The sequence below is a fragment of the Cygnus atratus genome, chromosome 3 (genome assembly GCF_013377495.2).
Source record: "Cygnus atratus isolate AKBS03 ecotype Queensland, Australia chromosome 3, CAtr_DNAZoo_HiC_assembly, whole genome shotgun sequence".
NCBI classification, from domain to species: Eukaryota; Metazoa; Chordata; class Aves; order Anseriformes; family Anatidae; genus Cygnus; species Cygnus atratus.
Window position 1 is genome coordinate 44438695 of NC_066364.1, and position 22212 is coordinate 44460906.

Below are 22212 nucleotides of genomic sequence, written 5' to 3' on the forward strand. Positions count from 1 at the left end.
ATTTAATAGAAAATTTTGTCAACAATGAAAGGGGATGCTACAGGCAACATATTATCCTACAGTTTATCAGAGCATTGCCATGGAAGATTAATAAGAAAAGGAATTAATTCTTACATTTACACTGATGAAATCCATTACTGATCTTAACCTGAAAAGCTCTGTAATTGCTAAAAAGTTGCATACAAAAGCATGAAACATCTTTTCGTAGTTCCCTGAACAAAAACATCAGCACCTCTGTCAGATATGTTTGCAACCTCAAAGATCATTCTAGAAAAAGATCTGCTATCCCATTTGGCTTCCAGGACTCTATTACAAACACAGCATAGCTTTTGGAAATAGAACAAATATTCATGAGACAGCTTTCCAGCTATAAACAGGATAAAACTAATCATTGTTGCATATCAAATTAATGCTCATGATGGATAAAACAGAATATATGAACAAGTCAATAGATTTGGGGGAAAAAAGTCCATTTTATTTCTCACAGAGTAACAACAGACTTGTGTTACCTCAGTGTTGTAACTGTCAGAGCTTGAGAGACAAGCCAACAAAGCTGAAATCCTTGGATCAGAGAACTAAAAATGAGACTGATTTTCAGAGAGACTGAGCATCCATATTTGATAACAGAATTCAGTCTATACCACATATTTTATACTTTCTGATTCATAATAAAAACACTTGAAAATTTCAGTAGATTTCAGCTCTGGATTAGAATAGAATGAAAGTATTAAACTAAAGGAATTCTTAATAACCTTAGTGCTATGCCCATCTTACTATAAATTCTTGGAAAAAATCAATTCAATTTCAAATGTTTGTTTTCTTGCTCTGACAGACCAGCCAGACATCTTCTACCTAAACTAAGGTAGTATATATAACTGATAAAGTAAGAGAAGAGGGAATTTTCCAATGCCTTAAGTGTTAAACTGAATAAAGATGTCTCCTCAGAAAGCACAATACAGACTCAGAGAAGGAATCTGGTGGTCAAATGCAAGAGGTTAGACTTGACAATCATTAGCGATCTATCTCTATCTTATCTCTATCCTTTTTTTTTTTTTTTTTTTTCCCCAAAGACCATGCTCAAATAACTTACAAAGTCTGATGAACAGAATGACTAGCATCAGTCATGATTACTATACCATCACTATTTGACTTTCTGGCTATGATGCTGCTCTAATAGCTGAGACAGTTCTGTGCATTCTTACTTCTCACTTTTGAATCTTACCATTTGTAAATATTTAAAAGAACAAAGGTCCTTTTTACTGTATACTTCATGTATTTTTAGAATGTCTAATTCTGAAAGCGCCACTTAATTTTTAACTCGATTCATCAAAAAATACAAATTGTTATTTTAAACTTATGAAAAAATATACTCTGTAACAGAATAATGTAACATACCAGTATAAAGAGTGTACCTTTCCTTTGAAAAGGAAGAAAACACCTGTACTTTGAAACTAAATAAACAATATTTTGTTCATGCAGCATTTTCCATTCATATATATAAGATTTCAATTTAGATAATGGTTTTCTCAGAAATGTACAGGTAAAGGTTCACATATCAGTTTGTAACAGAAGTGTGGTTCTGAAGCACAAAAGATATCAATACTGTGGGCACTGCCCCCTAACACAACCAGTATTACTCTACAGAGCAAAAGAAAAGATCATTAATATCTAGCTGCAGATTGTTCTGATCATTCAACACACCTACAAAATATTTTTTTTTTACTTTTTTAAAGTAACATTACTCCAAATTAATTGAAAATAACGTGCTTTAAGAAAGGTTTGCCCACTTTCATTCAAAGAAAACTTTTTCTAACTGCTATAAAATAATAGCAGTTATAATATAAATATATTTATATATATATATATAATATATAAAAATATATTATAAATAATATAAAATAATTATGCCCCGCATTCAGCTGAGACTTGATATTCAAAACAAAATGCAGGGGTAAAGAATATCTTTTCTCTTTAAGCTGGTCTCTCCAACACCTAGATGTCCATCTAAATCCCACTTAACACAGCTCAGGATTCATTAGAAGAGTAGGAACACTCTATATACAACACATTTTTCTTCAATCTGTCAATTGTTAGGACCATATCATCTCATGAATTTTATCTCTGACCTTTAAGCAGGACTACGGAATAAAATATTCTGTGAAAGAAATATAAAGAGCTTCATATCATTCTCTGAGAGATAATTAGCAAATATTTTCCAAAAGTAAAAAAAATAGTAATTATAAAACAAATAGAGAACTTCAGTATATGTTTGACATTTAATATAGCCTAATGTATTTGAATACAGCTCCTCATTTTATTTTTATAGTTTAAGACATATCAAATATTAGATATGTTATTAATAACACAAAAATAAAATGAGGATTTGCTCTGAAATAATTAAATGTCAAACAAATGATTACACATCAAATATTTGATGAATGTTCTCTTAAAAAATTCATTTCTAATCATTTAAAAACATTTGACTGATAATTAAGAGGATTAGTAGAATTCTTTTCATATTTTAAAGGCCAGCAAAGAATACAATGCTTTTAACTGTTCTATTTTTCAGTTCTTCCTGTGTGTTCAAGTAGTCTCCACTTACACTTAGTGTCTAGACTAGAACATGCACGATTTGGGCATTATTTATTTTTCTAAGTCATACACTGGATTTCAGTATGTTTCTAAACATCTTCATCTACTAGAGTGCACACTGTATACAGAGTACAAAATAAGGTTTATATTACATTATCAAGATTATTCTCTCCCACATATTGCTAAATTTCATGTTGAATGAAACAGCAAGACTGAATGGCCTTCAGTCTAATAATTTTGGGATCTGTGCCAATAAACATCACTTTATACAAGATAGCTCATGTCAGACAAACATGATATTGTCATCATGAGGCTTAAATTATTCACTGCATCACACAGAAGTGATATAACGCATTTAGACTTCTGTCAGAAATTTCATTTATATGGTATGGCACTAGGAATTTAGTACTATATGAAATGAATTTCACTTATTAAGGAGATTAAAATTAGGCAATGATGATCAAAGAAATTAATTGCATCTATAAACTCTGACTTGATGAATGTCTAATGAGTTTCTTCAGAGATCTGATATGACCCATGAATATTTCATATTTGTACTGTTGATCAAAAATTTTAAATGTGATCATGCTGATTAAAAGTACTGTTTGGAAATAAGAAGCACTGTGAAGGAATGGTAAATGCTTACAAGGATAGGTCAGTTCTAGTGTTATTTGGCTCACCTAAATGTTGAGTTTTAAGATACCTGGGAACAAAAAAACCTACGTTATGCTTTGAGAATGGATTTTAAAAAGATCCCCAAAAAGCTAGGCTCTTAAACGACATGTGTTCTATCAGTCTACTCCTCAATTTATTGTATAAGCTGTATTTGATTTATTGTATAACGCTTAAGAACAGCTATGCCAGGTCAGATCAGAAGTTTGTGTAGTGCAGTTTTCTCTCCCAACAGCAGCCAACAGCAAATGCTTAAGGAAGAGCATGCATCCATGGTCTTCACAGTACATTCTCCTGGACACCAGAAATTTGCCATTAAGAGACTTACTGCGTAGCCTGACCTACTCCTAACAACAATTTGCTATCATTTAAATAAGTAAGAACCTTTAAAGTGAAAATTTTGAAATAACGATGAGAATCAGCATGAGATCCTAGGTTCAGAGCAGTAGGTAGAACAATTCAGACATGAAGAGTGACACACGTCAAGACTATATGAACATTAGAAATAGTTGCTGTAGCTCAGACACGAATTTCAGTTGTATATGAACACAAACTGTTCAATACTCTACATAGAATCATAGAATACCCCGAGTTGGAAGGGACCCACAAGGATCATCGAGGCCAGCTCCTGGCACCACACAGGTCTACCCAAAAATTCATACCATATGACTAAGAGCACAGTCCAAACGCTTCTTAAACTCTGACAGGCTTGGTGCAGTGACTACATCCCTGGGGAGCCCGTTCCAGTGCGCGACCACCCTCTCAGTGAAGAGCCTTTTCCTGATATTCAACCTGAACCTCCCCTGTCGCAGCTAGACAACGTTCCCTCGGGTCCTATCACAGGTCACTAAATAAACATAGGATCGCAGAATCATCTAGGTTGGAAAAGCCCTTCAAGATCACCTAGTCCAGCCATCAACCTGACCTACTAAGTCCCATCACTAAACCACGCCCCTTACTGTCACGTCCACATGTCTCTTAAATACCCCTAGGGACAGGGACTCCACCACTTCCCTGGGCAGCCCGTTCCAATGCTTGACTGTTCTCTCTGTGAACAAATTCCTCCTAATGTCCAATCTAAACCTCCTGCGGACCCTACCTGAGACCATTTCCTTGTGTCCAATCATTTGTCACCTGAAAAAAGAGACTGATGCCCTCCTCACTGCAACCTCCCAATAGCTGGTCTTTCTTCTTCACAAAAACTAAGAATCCATAGCTTCTGGCTATATTATAGTATATGAAACACTACTGTAATCATGCAGAAAGTAGTCAGAAGGAGCAAAGATTCCCATGAATTACAAAAGAATTCACTTGTTTTTAATTACAATTAAGGCCATTTTCATTCAACTCCCAAACGAGAAAACTTCTATAAGTATCTTCTGAAGTTAAGTCAGCTTTGCTTTAGCAAAGATCAACATTTTGAACTACAGTCCTCAAACAATTCCAAATTTGATTTAGAACTAATGCTTGAATTCATAACAAATGTATGTGTACTGGAATGGAGATCTAGGGGGAGGAGAAGAGAGAACAGAAATTTACTATCTCAGTTTGCTCTGTTTCCCCTAAATTTCAGCGTGATGGATAAATACCCTTAAAAGAAAGTTACATCAGATATGCAGCCAACCAGCCTATACGGCCACCTTAACTAACAGTCTTAATTTGTACTATAAATGCTACCTTAAATCATTGTCCAGGCACAGGTAGCAAAAACTTGTATTCTAAATAGGCTTAGAATTTAACTTTACTGTGTGCTGTTTCTCTTATTCCCAAGAATATAAGAACATGTTTTCTAATTCATTTAAACCCAGGATGAAAAGAATAGCTGAATACACAGCAGTAGGTTTCACTAAAATACAGAGTGGATTGGGCAAATACTTTTTTACATCACATAGTATTCACTGCTGACTTAGGAGTATGCAATCCTAACTTCATCAGTAGTAGTTTTGAGTTCCTAACTCAATACTGGTATTTTTGGTGGCTTAAACTATTTTTCCACATATTAGCACTGAAGAATTAAAATTAGGAGTTTCAGATTTTGTTCTAAGAAATATAATGAGAAAAAGTTCAACACTAATTTTCAGTGTTGCAGTAGAAATATGGGATTTTCCAGGTTCAGGTTTAATGTTATTTTAAAAATGCAGCAGTTACTAACATCCACTAGAAAAAGAGGGGCTTTTTAATATGCTATTTTATGAAATATAAGGACATCGATTTATAATTTAGTATAGTTCCATAAACATTTATTGCAGCTTTCAGAACCATCTTGACAAAGAACATACTTGATTATGATTATGATTTCTTCTCTAATTTATAATTTTCCCTACATTCATAAAATTTGAGTTTACCAACTGTAATGTCTCTGCACCATTCAGAATTAATACATCTGAGTGAATCCCTTTCCATTCTTTTCAGAGGTATAAAATAAGGCAGTGTAATTGTTACATCCAAGAAAGACACAGAATGTAACTCCCTTCTCCCCCCACTCAATTCCTAATTCACAGGGACCAAAAATACTTAGAGTTTATCAACATATTTACCAGTGAGAAAAAATATCTTATCCATACATTAAACTTTCTATAATGAAAAGGTATTTCCTCTGTGTTCTGCAATTTAGTTGAGGAGCGAGGAAGAACATTATTTTTCAAGGACATTAACAAGACACTGGTAACGCCAATCATTACCTCAAATTATATATCCTCAAATGTAAAAGTCACATATAACAATGAATTAAGAATTCTTTTTGGAAACTTTCTCTCAGCAGAAATACAGGCATATTGCTTGAGTAGATGAAAAGTTACTATATTAGAAAAAAATTTGAAAGGTCAACTAACACAATTCACACAAGGACAGAACAGTTAGAATGCATAAAAATGTACACAGTCTCATCTGGCAAGTACTTGGCTACTGCTCAAAATACAAATAATTTATGATCCATATACATATTTCTTACACAAAACCTGATTAAGAGGGCTAATCCTTTGTGAGATTCAAATGGCTTTCTCACTTTTGACTCTCAGAACAATTACTTTTTGATTGCTCGCCAGTAGGTGATTTATGAGGAAAGTCTGATGGTTTTGGAAAGGTCGTAAATTTACTGGTGATATCAGATTAATACTTTAAGACAGGTTTCTGTTGTAAAGAGTGGACAGCAGCAAATGCTTAGGGAAAGAGTGCAAAATGAAGGACGTGTGCTCTCCCAGAAAGTGGAAATTATTGACTTAGGGACTCCCTGAGCTGGAGATTGCATAAAAGCTATTGTGATCAATGATCACCAAATCATTCTCCTCTAATTTGTCCAATTCTTTCTGATAAATAATCCCACTCTCCAATGCTATGATGGACTTAAGAAATCAAACAATGTCAGTGAACTCTCAGCTAGGAACGTTACTGATTTAACAATTAATATCAATTACAAAACCCCATCTACCTCACGTCAGGCATTCTGTTAGATTCAGTGCAGTGCTGCAGGGTTTCAAGCACATCCCAAGTAGCTTTGAGTCTTGGAAAGCTGTTTGGAGTCTACCTACACCATTTAGTTCTATAACTCTTCCAAAGAGAAGGCAAAAACATAGAGAAATTGCATCAAGGGGACTCTTGGATTGAAAAGATTTCATATCTTTGTTTCAGAAGCAAAGTCCGGAAGATAAAGTATGCTCTGTTAAACTTTATCCATATTGATCTCTAAGTACAAGTTGTATGAAACATAACCTATTATCAGTATGTTTAAAAAACTGTAAGTAACAGCACTGGATTCTCTTCCTTTATCTCTGCCATTACTCCTTCCTTTCTACCTCTATTTAATTCAGCAATCCACACGTCATTTTACAGCAAAATATGTTTTCCCAGAAGCTCAAAAATGCTTTGCCTATTCCCATATTAGACAGTATCATAAAAGCAAAGTCTAGATTTGTAAAGATTACCAACATAAATTATTCCCTTACCTGTTTTTCAGCTTGTCCATAATCTGATCCCTGGGGTGACAAAAAGTGACAAATATGACCGTTGTTTTTTGCTTTTTCTCGAAGACCCATAGCAGTTCGTACTGTGGCATTTCTGGCATGAACAAACACCATCACCTTAAGACAGAAAGAAACAAGGCTGATGAGAAATAATTGAAGTCTGATATAATGAAAACAATTTAATAACAAAATATTCCCTATAAGAACAAATTAAATGAGTAAATGCATGGCACACTGATGAAAGCAAATGTCTTTCTAGAGAAATTAATGGGTGATCCTGAAGGGTGATCCTGAAAATATTACATATATTATATTTAATGTTTTCAGAGAGCTTTTGAAAAGGTTCTCATTTTTAATTCTTTAGTCTTTAGAAGGTAGGTAATATTTGTTGGAAATACTTCTTTTTCAAAAACTAGAGACATTGCCATTGAGGCAAAAAACTGTGTTATTTGACACATCTTAAATGATATAGTGATGATAGTGAAGTGATAAGTTGGTTGAAGGTATGATCTGACTGTGCAAGACACGTGAAACAAAAACTGACTATAAAGAGAAGGATGAAATTAAGTACCAACAAATGCAATACACACATGGGAATAAAAATGTTAAACTAGCAGACATTATTATGGGCTTTAAACCACGTACTATCACTCATAAAGATGCCTTAGAAACACTGTGGACATTTCCCTCAAAGTATCAACTAAGGATAGAGTAAAAAGATTATCAAAATCTTTGAAATTGATAGAAGGAGAATTAACAACAAAACAGAAAGCATCTTTGAAATGATTTGTACATATGTCACAATCACAGAATTGTAGGGGTTGGAAGGGACCTCAAGAGATCTTCGGGTACAACCCCCCTGCCAAAGCAGTATGTCTGTAGTAGGCTTTGAAAACAACTGGATATCATTCACATAACCCTCCAATCATTTATTATCGTCATTATTACCATCATATATAGCCTAAACCAAGAGTTTGCAGTGAGATGTTAATAGCTATACCTTTAGAAATACATATGAAGCAATTTAAACTGGTATAAAATTAAGATTCACTCAAAGGCACATTTAAGATAAACCATAGCTGTAAGTCCCCTGATGGGAAGAAGGTTTTTTCTCTTCATGAAATGAGGAATCAACCATTCATTGTCCAGTCAAGCATAGAAAACATCTGAGCCAACAAATCAGCATTTAGACATACAAGTGAAACAATGTTTGAATAAATAATAAGAATGGCCAAAAAAATCATTAAGCAGGGACAGGATCCATTAAGCAAGAAAATATGAAATAAACTGTAGGAAGAAGGGTTAAGTCATTCCAAATGGACCAGAAGACTTCAAAAGGGAGACTGGCTGTAAGACCAACACACACTGCCCAAGAAGTATGTGTGTCTAATCTGCTGCACAATGACTGAATTCCTGTGAACAATCATGAATAATCATCAAAACGATATGACTGAATGTTTTAACCTAAGTAAACAAAGTGTTTTTTCTTCTACCTGTTCACTTATGCCTTATAGGAATGTAATTAATCTGTGCTAGTCGATGATGGAGAATATCCGTCATTAATGACTAAATGCCACTTAATTACAGTGCAATAACAGCTCGGAATGTCTGTTAGCCAAATACTACTGGGAAAGGTACACTAAGGAAAACACTCAATATTTTCCTCCTGAGAATTTTGTGTTGCCTACTGTTTGCATAAATTGACAACACATACTTGGTCAGACAGCTCTTAGGTTTGCTGAAGTATGACAATATTATAACTCACATCCTTAAAACTCATGTATGGAAAAGTTTGAATGATGGGCTCATAAGTAAATAACAAATGTTGTTTTGCAACTTCATCTATGTGTAATCAATGTAACAATGGAGATACAGTTCTATTTTAAGGTAGTTTCAGTTGCATTTCAAGACAGGTGTATCGAATTCCAGAGAACTGTGCTTTTAATTTTGGTATTTTGGCAGCACCATCCTTGTGTCAACCTGTGGTATGTTACTAAATTATTTTTAAATGAAACACTATTAGCAAATCAGTGAGCTATATTTAAGGCATAATTAAGCAAGTTATTAACCCTGCTCTTAACTTAGAAAGTCATAATTTAATTAGAAATGTAGAACTTATATGTATTTTTATACCAAAGTGTCTATAAATAGATGTAAATTTATATAAACTATAAATTTATGATTAGAAAAATAAGCAAAATGAATGCAGGTGACAATACAGAGAACAGAAAAAAAAAGAGAAACAATGCTGCATAACTATTTGGCTTCCTGGGAGCAATTACTCAATACCTCTTTTTTTTTTAGCTTATTTGATATAACTTTCCATTATCATTTTAGCAACATTGTGACATATAATTATTGGCTTTCATCTAAGTAGAAATATTCTCAGATACACGTCATGGTTAGCAACACAATTTTCTCTAACTTAAAAGGAACACATTGGCAAAAAACTTTTAAAAAATTTCTTCAAAAAGAGGCTACAACATAACAGAGTATAGTGCATGTCCCTTATGTCTTCATTAATTAAGGATTAGTTGTCTATTTATCCTTTTGTAAATTCTTTTTGAAGAAAGCCTAACAAAATACACAAATATTCAGAACAGCAAATTTATTATTGGATACATCATGCCATTATGCCGTCTTCAGTGAATTCTCACTTAAAATACTGTCAACAGGTTTCACTGGAAAAAAAAACCTTAATTTTAAAATCAAATTGATTTGGTACCCTACTAATATGTTTCTTTTTAAAATGAAGTCATATTAGCATTTGATTCTTTGCTGAAGAGATTAAAAATTCATTTTGTAAAATAGCTAAATTCTGACAGTTAAGAAACTGAGTAAATACAGTATCAGGTATTGAGGTGAAAGAGAACTGGTCTTTTTTATGCAGGTAATTCTGAAACTTCTGAATTAGGAAGTGTAATAACATTTGACATATTGATTCTTTAAAAACAGAAAATCAAAGAAAAAAGTGACAACAACTCACATCTGAACTAAGAGGTTTTACAATTTAACCACAAAATAGATTTGTCAATTGGTTTTACAAAGTATTTAATCTTCTAGATTCTATTTTATTTCAGTCTTGCATTAATTTTGAGAACACCACCTCTATCTTAAATCTAAAATACCAATTTTGTGAATGGTGTTTATATATCATTAATATTAATTACATTCAAACTTATTAAAGCAATACATTTCTGCATGTTTTGACATAATACTGATAAATATCTTATTGGTTCTCCCGTCCATTTTAAAATTCATAATCAAAGACCAAATGAAGTGTGGTCTGACTGAATTTTTTGGGGTGGGTGGGAGTTGTGTCTAGAAGGAGAAAGCTCAAAGAAAAGCTGCAAGAAGGCATGATTTAAAAGTTTGAAAGAAACTAATAAAACCAGTCAAAAATAGCAATCAGATCTGCACACAAGTGTGTATTTACATCCAACAATCCTCTTAATTGACCAGGGTATAATTCCTTTATGGCTTGTTTAAACAAGTCACAGAGAAATACTGGGATGTAAAATCAAATTAAACAAGCTACTGTACAGAAAGCATTTTAGGTGTAACACTTCAGTGTCTAGAACTATTTTTTAAAATGAGCAAAAAAGCAGTACTGAGAAACGAGATGAGGTAAAACCGTAAGTCACTACAGTTACACAAAGTAGAGCACAGAATACTAGTCACAGAGAATTAGAAAATAGGCTCTTAACTGAAGAATCTTCTTTGCAATTATGTAAATAAATAGCAACAGCAACACTTGAATGAAGCCCATTCCTGAAACTCTTAAGTGTAAGGAAAAACCCTCTTAGTTCTGATCATAATCAGGCAGAGTCTTTAGGAACTGTCACTATAATGTCCTCATCCTGTTTAGACAATGATAAAAAAACAGCAAAAAACAATACAGAAATATTATTCCAAAGATCCAGTTCCTTTCTCAAGATGAAACAGTGCTAACAGCACTGTGGTGGATAAAGTAGTAATATTCATGTCTAATTTTCTACTAGTCAGAAACAACAGAAAGTCAACTTATTCTGAATTTCTGTAGGAAAATAAAATTTAATAGTTGACACTTTATATGCTATAGAGTATCATGCAAACAGACAAACGTAGGTATACTTCATATCTGAATCTTGGCCACTGAACATTTCTAAAATCACTACATAGCATTACTTTAGCAAAACCTTTCAGTTAACAAACTTTAAAGCACATAATTCAAATAATAATTGGTTTGTTTCAGAACAATCTGGATCCTTTTTGAGTGTGTCTAGTGCCTTGATTTTCTTTGAAATGGCAGAGGATTAATCTAAAAAAGTGACTAAAGATATAATGTAGCACAATGGAAGATTTATCAAAGTAAAAATCATACAGAATTTGGTACATGTAGTCATCTACTTGAGATGCCAGACAAGATACATATAAGCTCAGGAAATGCAGATGTTGGTAGTACCCCTCATAGCTGTGCTTTTAAAGACCAAAATCCCTTAATAAGTAAGAACATATCAAGTTAAATTGAAATATCCTCAAAACAACTGAGTTCTTGGAAGAAATAAAGTTATACAGTCCAGGGTAAAACTAAACAGAAAACAAGTAATCAAACAAAAAACTGAAGTGTTGACAATTAAAGCTCACAAGACTATTACCGTTGTAATAGGATCACTGTAACAATATTCAAAATGCAAGAAAACACTTGTGAAAATGTTTATAAGTAGCATTTCTTTCATGCTACTGTGAATGTTAATGGTGCTGGAAAAAGAGTTGGAGCCTTTTCCCTAAAGAAAAAAACCTAAGAAGTTCCTGTCTTATCACTGCCCAGCATAGTATATGGTAAGAAACAAACCTTGGAACTTTAGGAACTTTAATACTAGGAGGCATTCAGTTTAGCTCCTTCAAAGACTGGAAGACAGATGGGTTGGGATAACGTTTCACGTTTTTTCTCCAAGGTCCTATAAGACCTTCATCTTTTATTTCATCTGTTATATTCTACCTATTCAATACAAGAATAATACTAAAAATTTCTTGCTGATATCCAATACTACAAATAAAAAACAAAACGCAGCCATAAAGAACATCAACAAGCTTTCTTATTCCATTTACCCAGGGAACTGAGAGGTTAGTATTTAAACAGCATATGTTTCTGCCTTCAGTTATCATAGGCTTGGTACAGACTTCATAAGACTTGTGTTATACTTTCTTAAGCTCCTGCCTAGATGCATTTGAATGGGAACTTCCCTCCAAGTGCAATTCCATGCTGGGATTTCCACAGGAACTGAAAAGCTAGCAGCATGTTTCTCTGTCAGGGGACTGGAAGATCTTTCAAGCGCATGATTAGGAATATTAGTAGGATATAGGAGTCATACAGGAAAGAAACCCTGGAGCAGTCAACTCTGACTTAAATGAGGTGGCTGGGCTACAATTCAGCCTCTACATTGCACCTAACTACAGAAATACTTACACAACAGGATGGTGCTAAATAGGGAAGCCAGTCTTAAACAACACAGTCTGCAGTTAACCTCCTTTTGCTGAAACATTATCTGCCACATTTTCTATGCGGAACAGACACTGCTCAATTTTTTTTTTTTTTTTGTACGTCGTTTTATCTAGCACACTGATCAAACCCTGCTCTGAAGACAGAATTAACAATTCCGTAATGTGATTTGCTGTAAGGTTAATCATTACAAGAAGTCAGGATTACAGAACATCGAGAAAAAGGCACACAATATTCTTTCCTCATACGCACATTTTGCAACTGAAACCAAGGTTCATTGTATTCACTAATTGATCGTGTGTCTTAAGATGTGAGATCATACTGCTTAATATGATAAAGTAGAGCTCCTATTAATTCTGTTGAAGGCATGAGCACCCAATACTCTTAATCATCAGATCAATACTTCCTATGTCATAATTCTCAAAATTTAGAAGCCTTGATTAATACATGCTTCTGAAGATTTTTATTTCGGCAGCTTCAGCTTGTGTAACATCAAACGTATACTGTTAGAAGCAGGGACAGAATCTAAATTTTCAGTGAAGTGTTTCTTTGTCCTATATAATAGACCATCTCCTTTTTTCCTATTATTTTTTATTGTATCCATCACACTATTTTAACCTTCTAGAATGAAGATGTCATTATAAAGAACCATTTCTTTAACTTGTTAAGATTTAACACGTTTTACTAAATAAGGAACAAAAAGAAAGAACTTATACGTAAAAACCCTTGGAATATTCACCAGCCAAAGAACACATCTACTATTCCCTTAACATCTTCTGTATGGTTTCTTCTCACAGAATCACTGTATAACAATGTCTAACATCATCGCAATCATTCATTCAGAAAGATGTAAGAACTTGTTATGCAAACAGTAACTATAAAGCAACTGTTGATATAAATTCTGTACTTAGAAGCCTTTCTGTAGCTGTTATAGAAAGACACCTATTTTTCAGATATGTAACATTTGTTCTCTTTATGAAATTTACCTCTTTTTTTTTTTTAACTAATAATGTACACTGGAATTTGTTGGCTTTTATGTATGTCATGATCATGTATCAACATCTGACTTAATTTTTAATTTAAAATGATTGCAAAAATTGCTGAAAATAAAAATTACTTTTCAATGAGAGGTAGACAAACTCCAAGGTCTAATTAAAAAGACTGCTTTATTAGGTGATTAGAGGTGCATAATCAGATAACATTTAATTGTAAACTCTGTAACTTCACCAAATGTTTGTAAAGAACCAGTCCTAGCTAAAAATTGATATATAAGACCTCACTGAATGTTTTTTCCCCAAAAAAAGTTTGTGAGCATTTACCAAATATGTTGTGAGACAGCAACATAGCCTTTAACGGGTTAATTTAGCCTGTCCTAACTGTGTCAGAGAATATTATATTTCAGTGGCAAAATCTCCGTGCATTAAATTATGCAAATATGTTAGGAAAAGTAATTTAGAATAGAAAGAAGCGGTTCCACAGCTACAAGCTGTGTAATTAGATCTGTACTCTGCAGTTCAAAGCTAGCTCTGGTGTATACAGCCCTAGTGCTGAAAGCGTCTGCTGCTGCTCTCCTGAAACCAAAGCTTTTAAATGACAAAAATACTACAGAAAGGAAAAGGCAAATGCCTCTAGCTAGGTTACCTCCCCAGAATTTTCTTAAAGCATGAAACAAATCAAGCATTCTTGCTAAAGACTTTGTTTAAAATTCACAACAGGAAGTGCTTGTATTCCCCCGATGTTGTATATTTCCAGGCTGTAATCTCCCTGAAACATGTTAGCACATTACTGAAGCACTGAAATGCATGTTATTCATAATACCTGGGAGAACTAGTACTTTTGTGCTATCCTGGACATGTAATTAGACACTTGCAGAACTTGCCATATTTTTATTAGATGAGAATTTTATTAGACGAGAAAGAAAAAACACACCACATCCATGCATAACGGAAGTGTCTAAAATCAGATGACATTTATCATCAGATACTTGAAATTCAGACACCCTTTCTTCTGTCTTGGACAGTAAAGATGCTCGGGATGACTTTTCCTACTGGAAAATCTCTTTCATAGTAACATTCTCTATGCTAACTCCAAAATGATGCATTCACCTTTTTGGAGGAGCACACCGACTCTTTCAGGTATTTTTCCATCTTGCTATTAAAGTACTGGTCACACTAGTACTCTGTGAGTACTACTACATTAGTACTCACACTAGTACTGGTTCAGCATCTCTGTTTTATTAACATGTCTTCTCGAGACAGAAGGCCTAGGATTTGCGCCACCACTCTGTATCACAACTTCCAAAGAAACTGAGACAAAGGAATGCAATTACTGCAATTTACTGCGATGCAGATATTAATTATGTAGTTTAGAGACAAGTATAGGAATATATACATTATTTTAGCTTCAAGAAATTATTTTGCTTTACCCATCTAAGTCTTATACCACATTCCTTTATATGTATTCAGTTCTCAACTGGGTATTACTTCTAATGAAAATGAATACCTAGGGATATTGATCAACAGATCAATGTATCCATCCATTTTCTCCCTTAAGGTCAGAATGAAGTCTCCTCCAAGGATTTTACAGAACTCAATTCCTAATGAAGTTTCAACACTTCTTCCCAAGGAGTGCTGACTGTCCTTACTTATGCCAAAAACATCATCCTTTGCACTTCACTAAACAGAACCATCTCCTGGACTAACTAACTACAGTTCACTAATGTTTAGCCTAATTCTAAAGAATAATAAAATTGTTTTTCATTTGTGCTGTGATTTCTACCTGACTGCCAAGATACAGCTCAAAATTCTAACACCTAACTGTTAGAGCATGAGAAGTATACTTCATGCAAAATATAAATGAGAACAACACACATGGCTCACTAATAGCTCTTGATCAAAAACACTCACCGTAAACCCAGAATGGCTTGATTGCCAGTAATAAATGATAGCACGAAGGTGTATAAATGCCATTTCCCTCTCCCCTCACTGACATAACAACAGCTTATGAAGATCACTATCCAGAACTACTAACTAAAAAAACAGGAGTAAAGTATATAAGATAAGCCATACTAAAGCTTAAAAAGTTTCATGTACGCATTTTGTTTGAATTTGAACAGATTTTTGTATTTTACATAGTCTTTTCATATATTAACAAACTACAAGGAAATGGAAAAAGCTCAACAAGCTTACCACTTACCAAGGCAACAAGAAAAAATGAATTTATTTTAACTCATTTTGGTACATCATGGATTTAAGAGAAATACTGATTTAATCTGCACATGCATTAAGATTCTCTTTTACACTACAGAAAATGGAAGGATTACTAAACTGCCTAAAAATCATTCCTAAATGAGACATTCCATATACCCCCCTTCCCTTTATATAGAAATTTTTTTCACAAGCTAAAAGCAGACTGCATTTACTCATCATGCCAAATTAAATAGCGTGCATTAGAACACAGGAATTTTCATTCCCACTTGAGGGTTCAAAACACACACAAAAATTCATCAGGAGCCACCACTAAAAAAAAACACCGTGCATTCAAGGAAAACATTCAGCAAATTCTGCTAAAGAACAATGGCACACAATACCATACAGAATTTTAAAGGAAAAGATTAACTAATAACAACGATAAAAAAAATCTATAATGCCTCATCAACTAATCAGTGCTGTAATGTGATATAATCTACTTTGAACTCTTGATAGATTAAGAGTAATTGCTGTCTCTGCTAAGTTTTGATTTAATTATCCACTCAAATTAATTTTGATCATCCCTGCTTGAACAAAAACTAGAATTTTTGAAACAAACTCTATGGAACCTAATAAAAATACTTCCTACCTAGTATAGCTACTCATCTAATTATCTATCTATTTAGATATACCAGTATTTAGTAGTGTTAACTCCTATATAGCTTAGAGATTTTTACTGTCATAATGTGCAACTGCTCATCTATCTAACCATAACAATTCTACTTTTTAAATTCCCTGCAAGAAAGATGTATGCCTATTACTTCATTTTTTGTATTTATTTTAATGTGGAAATTTATTTTTCACTTAAGATGAAATTACATTGGATATTGAATGAATATTATGTCATACACTTCAATCTCATATTTGTTATTTCTCTTGCAATTTTATGCTAAAAGCTAAGGTAAAGACATTATATTAGAACTACTTTCTTCATTTGCTTACTATCTGCCCTCCTTTTGTATAGCCTCATGCATTTTAAATCTATCATATAAAAAGTTTCTACTATCATACACATTCTGAAATACTTCAAGATTTTTCTTTATTCTTAATTTTCATTTGTTACATTTTCCCTACATAAATCCACGCCAACTATTTCCACCCACCTTCTTGTCCTTCACATGCTTGGAAGTGGTTTTCAGGATTATTTTCACCATCACTTTTCCACAGATTCAAGAATCACCATCCCACAGTTCCCCAGATCCTCCTTCTTTGTTCTTTTTGAAGATAGGCGTGACATTTGCTTTCTTTCAGCTCTCAGGAACCTCCCCCTAATCACCTTGGTCTTTCAGAGATCACCATAAGTTGTCTGCAGTGACACTGGTCAGCTCCTTCAGTATCTGTGTGTGTATGCCATCAGGTTCCATAGACGTATGTAATGGTGAGTGAAAGGGAAGTCTTTGCTCCAATCTTTCCCATATGTTTTAGGGACCTGGCATTCCTGAAGGTGAATCTTACCAGCAAAGACCAAGGTGAAGAGGGCATTCAGCAGCCGTTTCTATATCCTCTGTCACCAGGTCTCCTGCCTCATGCTCAGCAGACAGCCATCATCTTCCCTACTCTTTCTTCTGCTGCTGCAGTACTTATGGAGGTCCTTCCTGCTGCTCTTTACATCCCTTGCCAGATTCACCTCTGAGTGGGATTTGGCTTTCTTAATCCTATTCCTGCATGCTCAGTGTCTTTAAATTCCTCATGGGTCTCCTGTCCCCTCCTGTGTGCTTCCTTTTATAATTTGACTTTTTTTTATTGTTGTTTTTAAAGAAGTTCCTTAATCATCCATGCTGGCCTTACACCACCTTTACTAGATTTCCCACATGTTGGGATGGATCAATCTTGATCTTGGCAGATATGATCCCTGAAAATCAACCAGCTCTCCTGGACCTTTGTCTCCAGAACCATCTCCTATAGGATTCTTCCAGGCAGATCCTTGAAGAGGCCAAAGTCTGCTTCCCTAAAGCCCAGGGTTGTTATTCATCTTTTTGTTTTGTTGCCTCCATCAGAATCCCAAACGCCAACATCTCATGGTCACTGCAGCCAAAGCATCTATTTCTATTTTTTTGTTCTCCAGTACAAGGTCTAACAGAGCATTAGTACTCAACTACTCAATAACCTGTGCTAGAAGTTGTCATCAATACACTCCAGAAACTTCTTGGATTGCTTTTGCCCTGCTGTATTATCCCTCTAGCAGATATCAGTGTAAAGTTCCACAGAAAGACCATTGACTGTGGACATGAGGCTTTTTCTAATTGTCTGAAGAAGGCCTTAGCTACTTCTTTTTACTGATCAGTAGGTCCTGAGCACGCTCTCCCAACAATGTTTGCCTACACATAAGCTCTGAGCTGGCTCATCATCCCTAGGCAGAGCTCCAGGTTTCCCTGCTGTGCTTTCACGTACAGGCAAACTCCTTGCCATCCTAGCCTGACCTTTTCAAAGAGCCTGTTTCCACCCACTGCAGCACTCAGTTGTGTGAGCTCTGTGATCTCAATGAGATCTGAGCTCAGCAACTGGATGCAGATCCCTAATTTCTCCTAATTGTGTTCAATATGCTGCATGTAGAATTGAACAGGCAATTCAGAGAGGCATTGAGCTGTGCTGATGTAAAGCATGACATTGTGTTTTCTGCCACATTATGAAAATGAAAGGCTTAGGGGATTGGTGTCACTTCATTCAAAGCTATGGATGAAACAGTTCTGGACCCATAAGTTTTACATTAAGCCTCTAGCATTAAAATGAGTGAGTATGATAATATAAAATCTTTACACTGAAGAACAACCAGTGTGTATGCATGGAAGGACGCTTCTGCATAAAAAGTATTTGCCCACATGAAACTTCATGATTCCTCCTTTAGAGATATTCAACAGTAAGACATTTTTCACTAGCGTATGCTGATTGGTTTGTCTGATTTAGTTTATATTAGAAAGTTTTAAAATACTATTAGAATAAATTACCTTAAAAATTGTAAACACTTGTGTTTATGATAGTGTTTTATTATATTTTGAGCTACATTGAACAGCCTATAAAATAAATGCATAGTTATGGAATCAATGCTTAACTACAGATTCTGGATATTAGCAGGCATCCTTTTCAGAACAAGACAATGGGATCTTATCTTCAATTTGTAGCTTTAGCCAAATACATTTAAATTGTAGGTAAGTTAATATCTAGTTTGAATTAAGTTTATTTCCATGTATTGCAGGGTAATTTATTTTAACTTTATTAGATTTATAGAGCAATTGATTATTCCCCAAAACAAAGCAAAAGCACAATTAAAAACACTCTGAGGCAATTAAAGGAAGAAGAGGGTGAAAGAAGATAACATTCATTGCCTTAATATACTAAGATTAGAAATGTCTAAAACAGAAAAAGATCTTTCAAAAATATATTATGTGTTATTTCTGCAAAACAGTGTGAAGAATTATCCTTACAAAATGCAGAGCAAAAATGAAAAGAATGAAAATTGATGTAGAAGGCAAATTATTCACTAAGACAAACAAACAATACTTTACTGACTCCTACAGGTAGTAGAAATTATTCCGAATTTTAATTGACAGGATAGAAATAGAAATAGCAATATCTATTCTTGTATAGAAAATTAAGCAAGAAAAGCTAGTCTATTACTATGCAAATATATGTCATTAGGCAGCTAACAATTGCATTCTTACAGATGCCAATGGACTTGAATGACAATTGTTATTCAAAATTATAAGCAGCTTTTCACTGCATCTTTTTTTAGCAAAACAAGATCATGCAAGAATTTGTTTTAAGCATTTCCTTTTGTCCTGGCCTGACATTAACTATTCTGACTTCATATAACACAAATTTTTCTTGGTTATCATAAATTCAATTTTTGACAAATCATAGATAAATCATGAAAACTATTCTATAATAAAGAGTTGTAAAGTTTATTTTCTTATGTTTCCAAAACTATATTTACTTAAATATATACTCTCCTTAGGTACATGAATAACCCAGAAGCCTGCAGTACTATGCAAATTATGCTCATGAATGGAACATAAAGGATACTAAAATCTATTCTCATACTTTTTACTTAAGAAAAAAAAAGTAAGAAAATTACAATGTCAATCTTCTGTTTTTTTGTAAGATCCCATAACATAAAATAAACCTAATAAACAATTAAAGAACGAAACAGTCAGACGGTCGGATTTTCTAGCTTAATTCTTACCAGTACTGCTTTAAAAACACACATTGTTATCCAGAAGCTATCCCCCTACTGTTATCAACAAGTTTTCTAAATTCACAGAAGTAAATAAACAACTTCAAATGTTTTTAAACTTCAATGTTTTTAATATGAAGCTTAATAAAGTTATGAAGAATTTAAATGATCCAGTACTTTTCAAACAAAAGTAAACTATGCTAAAACAATTAGAAGCGCCTCATAAATCCATACTTTATATACTTAGACCTTCTCAAGATGTCATCTCCCAAATAAGAAAATTATAAATACCTCATGATTAAATATATGACAGTATATGAATGTAATATATTGTGGAATCATCTCTTCAGTAACCACAAAAGAAGTTAGCAATACCAAAGAACTACATGTGTGAGAAATCTCCTATCCTCGAAAGTGAATACAAGTTGAAAGGAATTTCCTGATGCATCTTACCATCTTAATAAAGAATTTTTATTTCTCATCCTCATAGATTCCTCCAAATAACTTATTTTCTATATCCGTATCACCATATAGTTCAAATAAAAACACTAATGAAATCGCTACAGGATTCTTTGGTAACATCTTCTAAAAAGTCTATGAGTCATCAGTGGACAGTAGTTGTGTTGTTACATTTTGAATAATTTACAAAAATTTTGGTGATAATCAGGAAGCTTGTTAGTTGATACTATCTATTAGATTAAACACAGAGATTTCTTTCATGGCTACAACAGCAAGAATTTTTCAAAAGCTTCAGACCACTGACTATCCTCAACGTTTCTTCTGGAAGAAATCATTTATCCTTGTCATTAAATTCTTACTGAAGACCAACACAAAGATAATGGGCATCCACAGACATAACTTCCCACAAACTTCTAGACCATTAATAGTCTGCAGCTCTGTGTTTGAAAACGAGCTTTTAACGTAGAGCTAGTAAAACTCACAGTATTAGGCTGCAAGAGTGATGTAGCTGTCTTTACCACATCTGTAAGTGGATGAACACATCTATTAAATGTATTATATAAATATAAACAAATATATTTATAATATATAATATTATTATAGTATATAATAATATAAAAATATATAAATATATATTAAAATAAATATAAATAGTATGCAAACTATACACCTGTAACTTAACTTTCAAATCTCCCATAAAAGGCAAGCTCACTCAAATGGCCTATTACAGAGTAATAAAATTTATTATTATTTATTATTTCCTTCAGACTATGAGAAGTTAATTATTTGGAATTAAATTTGATATTTTATTTAATGATTCAGTGTACACTCATTAATATCAGAAGAACAGAAATTCTAAATAGAAGCAACTGCAACCTTAAACAGATGTATTACAAATACAGACATTATTGCATACCTGTGCAAGACTATAGACATATACCAAACATCCTGTGAACTCATAATTATTGGTAGGAAAATAATTTTGTGCTTTTGGTCTACATAAATTAATTGTGAACACCTGAGCAGACATGCACAGACAAGTTACTATGTAAACTGAGACATATATGCAAAAATTATCGTTAAGGCATAGAAATGTAGCACACAAACATTTAGAAGACTATCTAATTGAAGAATAAGGGGTTATCATGTGCATAACTTGTTACAGCATCCATTTCCAGCAATTTTTCATCTATTCATATAGGCAGCTGACAAGGTATTAAATGTTTAAAGCCAAAGAGATGTGACCAGAAAATATAATGGAAAATAATATGAACGTCTCATTTAATGATATAGCATGAAACATCTGGTACATACAATTTTTTGAAGGATATCATCTACATAGTTAGCACACCAATATAATATTCTTAATTAAAGTAAGATATGAAGTTTTATTTATTCAGACATACAATTATGGTAACAGTTATATCCCTAAAACTGCAAAAGGCAGTTATCATGGAAGTGCATAAATAAATGATGAGAACAAAGAACATAAAAATAGCACACCATCACCAGATTATTTAGCCTGTGATTTTGTCAAAGAAATTAAACATACTAATGTTTACCTGTGCAAAAACTACATGAGAAGTTCTACAGAAAGGTATCTAAAATATTCAAGGCTTCACTTAATCA

The 22212-nt window shown here is 33.5% G+C and overlaps 1 protein-coding gene across 6 annotated transcripts in view; it reads right to left on the reverse strand.

Annotated features, from left to right (window-relative positions):
• The window catches only part of ASCC3 (activating signal cointegrator 1 complex subunit 3), a 283273-nt gene that overhangs the window by 130245 nt on the left and 130816 nt on the right, over positions 1-22212 (reverse strand). For 4 of the 6 annotated variants that reach the window (XM_050709555.1, XM_035561717.1, XM_035561719.2 and 1 more), the window contains exon 14: positions 7206-7340. In XM_050709555.1, coding sequence (XP_050565512.1) covers positions 7206-7340 — 135 coding nt within the window. Of the gene's footprint in view, positions 1-2087; positions 2156-7205; positions 7341-21003; positions 21107-22212 lie in introns of those variants that run through there. The other 2 variants (XM_050709556.1, XM_035561721.2) reach the window with 2 other exon arrangements.